This window comes from Electrophorus electricus, chromosome 6, assembly GCF_013358815.1.
Source record: "Electrophorus electricus isolate fEleEle1 chromosome 6, fEleEle1.pri, whole genome shotgun sequence".
NCBI lineage: Eukaryota > Metazoa > Chordata > Actinopteri > Gymnotiformes > Gymnotidae > Electrophorus > Electrophorus electricus.
Genome location: NC_049540.1, coordinates 398,316 through 406,113, shown reverse-complemented (window position 1 = coordinate 406,113; position 7,798 = coordinate 398,316). Strand labels below are relative to the sequence as shown.

The following is a 7,798-nucleotide window of genomic DNA, read 5'->3' as shown; positions in this document are numbered from 1 at the left end:
CAAAAGTGACACTGGTGTACCATTCTAATAAATTAGAACTCCATTGATAATAATAACATATGGTCAAAATTAAATGTATCACTAATTGATACTGTTTACTTTCTAGATGTGTTCTGTTTGTCATGGTTAGTGTTGTGCAATCCTTGTGCTGCTCTGACAATAACAAGATAAGGCCTGCTATCTTCATCACAAATTCATACCAACTCATCTCACAGGCCAGTTTTATCTTGGTGTTTCTCATGACAAGCACAGTTCATGTTACATAATACACAGTGCAATTAAACAAATTGTTCACCTTATTAGTGTCTGTGTACAGTCCCACTCTGTAGCTGACTGGGTATCAGCCTCCCTCCACCCTGTTCATCCCTAATCAGGATGAGTACTGGTCCACTATTAAATGAACACCACCTGGTTCAGACCATTCTCCACCCAGTGAGTGTGAGATGGTGCTGCACCACACTAGGGGTGCAGGTAGCTGATCCTAATACAAGGTCCAGACACTGTAGTTCCAACTCTGTGTCCATTATACACAGGATGACAGCCCAGAAAGGAACATGTTCTACTAATGCAAGATGTACTGGGCCAGACACATCCAGTGGACACTGGACCGGTGCCGTAGTAAACCTGCACTTGTGACCTTGATCAGACCCTTTGCCCACATTCATACCAGCAGATTAGCTCTGAATTTTTCAGTCAATTAATAACTCATTGGGACTTTTATGATATAGTTCAAATTAGTTTAATTTAAATTGAAAATATATTTTTCAGTTAAATGTATGCTCCACCATGATTAATCACTCTCATAGATTTTTTTTCTTTCTTGTCTTTTCTTTCTTTTATTTGTTAAATCATTCTCTGTCCACCATGAATCTCATTTGGGTTCATTTTCTTTTATGTTTGTTTTACTAGAGCAGGTTTACTCAACTTAATACCTCTGGTCATTATTAACATTTTAATCAGTGGTCTTTATGCATGTTCTGTTTATTCAATAAATGTACCCCTAGTTGCAATACTTGTTATAAAGTTGGTTTCACAAAGGCAACTTGCTGTTTACTTCTTCTTCTGATTATTATTATTATTATTATTATACCATTCTTAATTTTGGATCGCTATTTTTTGACAGCTTTTGAGATAGAACCACCAAACTTTCTAGAAACTTCTGTCCTACACCCAAATGGTGTGCTTTTTAGAGAGATGCACCACCAGCATCCACCTTTTTATGCCTCCAACAGTGCATTTTGGAAATGTTCAGTCATCTTACCAAACACACCAAACACATTTTTATTCTGTTAGGAGTACCTTTGTAACTCAGGCAGATTTAAACTTGAATTCATATAGGAGTTGACATATATAAGAATCATTCTACCAACCAAGTCTGCTAATGGATCAGACGATAGTAATCCTCCATATTTAGAATAATGACACTTTATTTATAATGCAACAGGATCAGCTAATACATTGTGACAATATTTTGTCTTTTTTTAATCTAGAAGCAAAAAACATTTTTTTAAATAAATCGCAAAATGTAACCTCAATATTAAAATGGCCACCACACCAGATTACAATCTGAAAAACTCACATGGTAAAGATTAGGAAGCCACTAAAAGTGTTACGATTGGTATCAGTTTCATAGAGCATCAACGTATCAGGTAAGCGTGTGTGAACAGCATCTCCAACCTCCAGCTGCAGGGTAATACCACCACTTATGTATCTTTGATATCCATTGTAATTGTATTCATAGAGGTAGAGCAGCTTCTCACTGTTCTTGTACAGTTGTACACCTGAATTATAGCCACTATTTTGTGAACAGGTAGTGAACCTGATATAGTAGACTCCTCTGACTGGAGCTGTAAATATTCCTGAAATAAGAGAAACATCAGTGTTACCTTTACACATGTAAATACTATCCTATGTAAAAACTATGTAAACCATACTATACTTCATGATGTAAATCCATACTATACTTCACAGGTTTTTGGTGTAACTGACCAATCAATATGTTCACACTCATACCGTCTGCTTGCCCTGACCAGAACTCCACATCCGAGAAACCCACACCGCTAACCACACTCTCCAACATTATCATTCATTCCAGTTCTCCTGATTATTAACACAACCTGTTCTGTGTTCTGTACTGGCTAGGATACCTTCTATAATTCAATGACAAAGCACTTTTGTAAGTCTCTCTGGATAAGCGCGTCTATTAAATGCAAAAGGTTGCCACTGTTTCTTGCTTGTTGTGTCCTTCTATCATTCTGTGTTCACTATGTAGTTATGTATTGCTTTAAGTCAAACAAGCCAGTTTATATTTACCAGTTAAGGTTGGCTTGAACAATGGATTAGTGGTCATATGAACCAGCCCTGTAAGACTGGAAATACTGCATTGTTTAATTATTACTCCAGGAAATACTGCATTGTTCATTTCATTTCAATTTCATTTATTTATGGCATTTAGCTGACACAATTATCCAAAGTGACTTACAAGTGCAACTAGGCAGTGGTGGGACTTGAACTGGCAACCTTCTGATTGCAAGTCAAGCTTAACCACTGAGCTACCACAAAACCCCCTGGCATTGTTTATTACTCCAGACTCACTTCAGTGTTCTGCAGTGCTACAGCTGCATCGTTGGTGTTCTGAAAGTCTGATTGGGTCGAATCTGATCTGATCACATTCACTCAGTACCTGTGTTTGGGTTATAAGCTCCTCCAATGTTTGTGATGACTTTAGAGTAAACTACGTTTACGATGCCACTCGCAGGTCCCAAACTTGCAGACAGGGCAGCTGAGAATGCCACCTTTGGTCTCTCTGCAAATTCGAAGCCCAAAACATCATAATTCAATGACACAGAACACATGGACTTGTAAAATCTCATCTTCTTGTGGGTTCACCAGCGAGGTGTTTTGAGTTGACCTATGATGTCTTTCTTCAGATTGTCCACATCACTTTCACTTGTAGCCAGTCTGCCGTTAAAAGCTGTTGTGAAACAGATTCATTCAGAGGTAAGTGGAAAAGTGAATGTTATGGTCTGTGCATAATGTATTGTACCTTGCAGTAGTCGGTGTCATGAGCCCATACTGTAGGGCTTTACCTGCACTCTCTTTCTTCAGCTTCACTACTTCACTCTTACTGGCTTCTACTGCAGTTTTTGTTGCTGTTCATGATGAGATACCAATAATGTTAACAATCGTGGATACTTATTGCCAAGTCAAAAAATGTGTTTAAATACAATTACAGGTGTGAGAAAATATTATCTACACTCCCACAAAAACATCCAGAGGTAACAAAAGCTTGCTGGTTTGTGTTTTTACATGACAAACATCTGTCATTCATTTACCTGCATTCAGTTTCTTCAAGCGTTTCACGTCACTTTCACTGGCTGCTAACCTGCTCTTCACAGCAGTCCCCTCAGCTGCTTGTGCTACAAGACAGAAAACATGCGTTTACTGGAAAATGTCACCAGAGGTTTAAACACTTCATAAAAGCAACAAGTACATTTGGATAACTTTCAGCTCACAAACATTGCTTTGTTACATACAGAATCTATTGCCATGAATAGCTAGTTCCATTACCTGAAATCTCTTTATTCAAAAGCTCCACTTTACTCTCTGTTTGTTTGTTCTGTTTCATCTGTTTGGCCATTTTAGTCTTCAGGGCTGGCAAAGAATTATTTAACATTCAAAGTTTATCATTAAACAATTGAAAGAATTTTGTTCATACTTTTAGACAAATTTGGAAAACCAATAAACTGCAAAATCCTGTGAGTTCAGTTAGTGAATGTTTACTGTTGTATGTTTGGGCATTCAAGCAAGAAATGTAGCATTTTAGCAAAACAACCACAAATAAACATCACCTGCATTTTCCTGATTCACATACTTCATTTCAGTCTTCAGCTCCACCAGCATGGTTCCTTGCTCATACACGATGTCTCTCAGCTGCTTCAGATCAGTAAGGGGTTCTGATGGCTTTGAAGCTTCAGCAGTTTCAGCATCCTGCATGCTGATGGTGAACAGCAGCAGTAGAGTAAGAACAGCAGTTCTCTTCATCTTTACTGACTCTCTCTTCTCTCAGTGTCTGGTCCTAAACTGCTGCTCTTATAGGTCTCCTGAGATGAGCAGTTCACAGCTCTTATGATGATGATCCCACTGATACCTCCTCCCATCTTCCTTTACCAAATAAGGCAGTGATGCTTCTTAGCACATTTTCTTTCCTACAGGAGGTATGTTGAAGTAGACGTGACATTGTGTTTTATCGTGCAGCTTCTAAGAGGTCACTGGTCTTCACATGTCGTCTTCTTTTTTTTTGTGCAGAAAGTTTAATAATGTCCATAAGCTTGTTTGCTTAAACTGTAAATCTAAAGTTCTCATCTGTATTGCACACTTACAAATTTGTGAGTGAATCATCAACCTGATTTATGTTTAAGAAACACCTTTGCGTAACCAACATTTTAATCAAATATTTACAAAATTCAGTAAGTTATCAGAATGAGGTTCATGTAAATGCAGTTTCTATTAGTTTCATTTCTGACTTTTATCGTGGGGGGAAATGTTGTTTTATGTAAGTAGTCATTACAAAAGGCTTTAAAATGTCCATTGTCACTATTCTGTTTACTGAGTAACAATTTCCAAAAGTGACACTGGTGTACCATTCTAATAAATTAGAACTCCATTGATAATAATAACATATGGTCAAAATTAAATGTATCACTAATTGATACTGTTTACTTTCTAGATGTGTTCTGTTTGTCATGGTTAGTGTTGTGCAATCCTTGTGCTGCTCTGACAATAACAAGATAAGGCCTGCTATCTTCATCACAAATTCATACCAACTCATCTCACAGGCCAGTTTTAACTTGGTGTTTCTCATGACAAGCACAGTTCATGTTACATAATACACAGTGCAATTAAACAAATTGTTCACCTTATTAGTGTCTGTGTACAGTCCCACTCTGTAGCTGACTGGGTATCAGCCTCCCTCCACCCTGTTCATCCCTAATCAGGATGAGTACTGGTCCACTATTAAATGAACACCACCTGGTTCAGACCATTCTCCACCCAGTGAGTGTGAGATGGTGCTGCACCACACTAGGGGTGCAGGTAGCTGATCCTAATACAAGGTCCAGACACTGTAGTTCCAACTCTGTGTCCATTATACACAGGATGACAGCCCAGAAAGGAACATGTTCTACTAATGCAAGATGTACTGGGCCAGACACATCCAGTGGACACTGGACCGGTGCCGTAGTAAACCTGCACTTGTGACCTTGATCAGACCCTTTGCCCACATTCATACCAGCAGATTAGCTCTGAATTTCTCAGTCAATTAATAACTCATTGGGACTTTTATGATATAGTTCAAATTAGTTTAATTTAAATTGAAAATATATTTTTCAGTTAAATGTATGCTCCACCATGATTAATCACTCTCATAGATTTTTTTTCTTTCTTGTCTTTTCTTTCTTTTATTTGTTAAATCATTCTCTATCCACCATGAATCTCATTTGGGTTCATTTTCTTTTATGTTTGTTTTACTAGAGCAGGTTTACTCAACTTAATACCTCTGGTCATTATTAACATTTTAATCAGTGGTCTTTATGCATGTTCTGTTTATTCAATAAATGTACCCCTAGTTGCAATACTTGTTATAAAGTTGGTTTCACAAAGGCAACTTGCTGTTTACTTCTTCTTCTGATTATTATTATTATTATTATTATACCATTCTTAATTTTGGATCGCTATTTTTTGACAGCTTTTGAGATAGAACCACCAAACTTTCTAGAAACTTCTGTCCTACACCCAAATGGTGTGCTTTTTAGAGAGATGCACCACCAGCATCCACCTTTTTATGCCTCCAACAGTGCATTTTGGAAATGTTCAGTCATCTTACCAAACACACCAAACACATTTTTATTCTGTTAGGAGTACCTTTGTAACTCAGGCAGATTTAAACTTGAATTCATATAGGAGTTGACATATATAAGAATCATTCTACCAACCAAGTCTGCTAATGGATCAGACGATAGTAATCCTCCATATTTAGAATAATGACACTTTATTTATAATGCAACAGGATCAGCTAATACATTGTGACAATATTTTGTCTTTTTTTAATCTAGAAGCAAAAAACATTTTTTTAAATAAATCGCAAAATGTAACCTCAATATTAAAATGGCCACCACACCAGATTACAATCTGAAAAACTCACATGGTAAAGATTAGGAAGCCACTAAAAGTGTTACGATTGGTATCAGTTTCATAGAGCATCAACGTATCAGGTAAGCGTGTGTGAACAGCATCTCCAACCTCCAGCTGCAGGGTAATACCACCACTTATGTATCTTTGATATCCATTGTAATTGTATTCATAGAGGTAGAGCAGCTTCTCACTGTTCTTGTACAGTTGTACACCTGAATTATAGCCACTATTTTGTGAACAGGTAGTGAACCTGATATAGTAGACTCCTCTGACTGGAGCTGTAAATATTCCTGAAATAAGAGAAACATCAGTGTTACCTTTACACATGTAAATACTATCCTATGTAAAAACTATGTAAACCATACTATACTTCATGATGTAAATCCATACTATACTTCACAGGTTTTTGGTGTAACTGACCAATCAATATGTTCACACTCATACCGTCTGCTTGCCCTGACCAGAACTCCACATCCGAGAAACCCACACCGCTAACCACACTCTCCAACATTATCATTCATTCCAGTTCTCCTGATTATTAACACAACCTGTTCTGTGTTCTGTACTGGCTAGGATACCTTCTATAATTCAATGACAAAGCACTTTTGTAAGTCTCTCTGGATAAGCGCGTCTATTAAATGCAAAAGGTTGCCACTGTTTCTTGCTTGTTGTGTCCTTCTATCATTCTGTGTTCACTATGTAGTTATGTATTGCTTTAAGTCAAACAAGCCAGTTTATATTTACCAGTTAAGGTTGGCTTGAACAATGGATTAGTGGTCATATGAACCAGCCCTGTAAGACTGGAAATACTGCATTGTTTAATTATTACTCCAGGAAATACTGCATTGTTCATTTCATTTCAATTTCATTTATTTATGGCATTTAGCTGACAATTATCCAAAGTGACTTACAAGTGCAACTTACAGGAGCAACTAGGCAGTGGTGGGACTTGAACTGGCAACCTTCTGATTGCAAGTCAAGCTTAACCACTGAGCTACCACAAAACCCCCTGGCATTGTTTATTACTCCAGACTCACTTCAGTGTTCTGCAGTGCTACAGCTGCATCGTTGGTGTTCTGAAAGTCTGATTGGGTCGAATCTGATCTGATCACATTCACTCAGTACCTGTGTTTGGGTTATAAGCTCCTCCAATGTTTGTGATGACTTTAGAGTAAACTACGTTTACGATGCCACTCGCAGGTCCCAAATTGCAGACAGGGCAGCTGAGAATGCCACTTTTGGTCTCTCTGCAAATTCGAAGCCCAAAACATCATAATTCAATGACACAGAACACATGGACTTGTAAAATCTCATCTTCTTGTGGGTTCACCAGCGAGGTGTTTTGAGTTGACCTATGATGTCTTTCTTCAGATTGTCCACATCACTTTCACTTGTAGCCAGTCTGCCGTTAAAAGCTGTTGTGAAACAGATTCATTCAGAGGTAAGTGGAAAAGTGAATGTTATGGTCTGTGCATAATGTATTGTACCTTGCAGTAGTCGGTGTCATGAGCCCATACTGTAGGGCTTTACCTGCACTCTCTTTCTTCAGCTTCACTACTTCACTCTTACTGGCTTCTACTGCAGTTTTTGTTGCTGTTCATGATGA

The 7,798-nt window shown here is 37.9% G+C and overlaps 1 protein-coding gene across 1 annotated transcript; it reads right to left on the bottom strand.

Moving 5' to 3' along the window:
• Positions 1–1,407: 1,407 nt before the first annotated feature.
• Positions 1,408–4,213, bottom strand: LOC118241573. The gene is made up of 7 exons (XM_035527411.1): positions 3,852–4,213; positions 3,571–3,654; positions 3,336–3,419; positions 3,090–3,152; positions 2,912–2,974; positions 2,684–2,806; positions 1,408–1,859 (listed from the first exon to the last, which is right to left on the bottom strand). The coding sequence occupies exons 1-7, from the start codon at positions 4,042–4,044 to the stop codon at positions 1,576–1,578; spliced, it is 894 nt and encodes a 297-aa protein (XP_035383304.1). The 5' UTR covers positions 4,045–4,213; the 3' UTR covers positions 1,408–1,575.
• Positions 4,214–7,798: the final 3,585 nt, after the last annotated feature.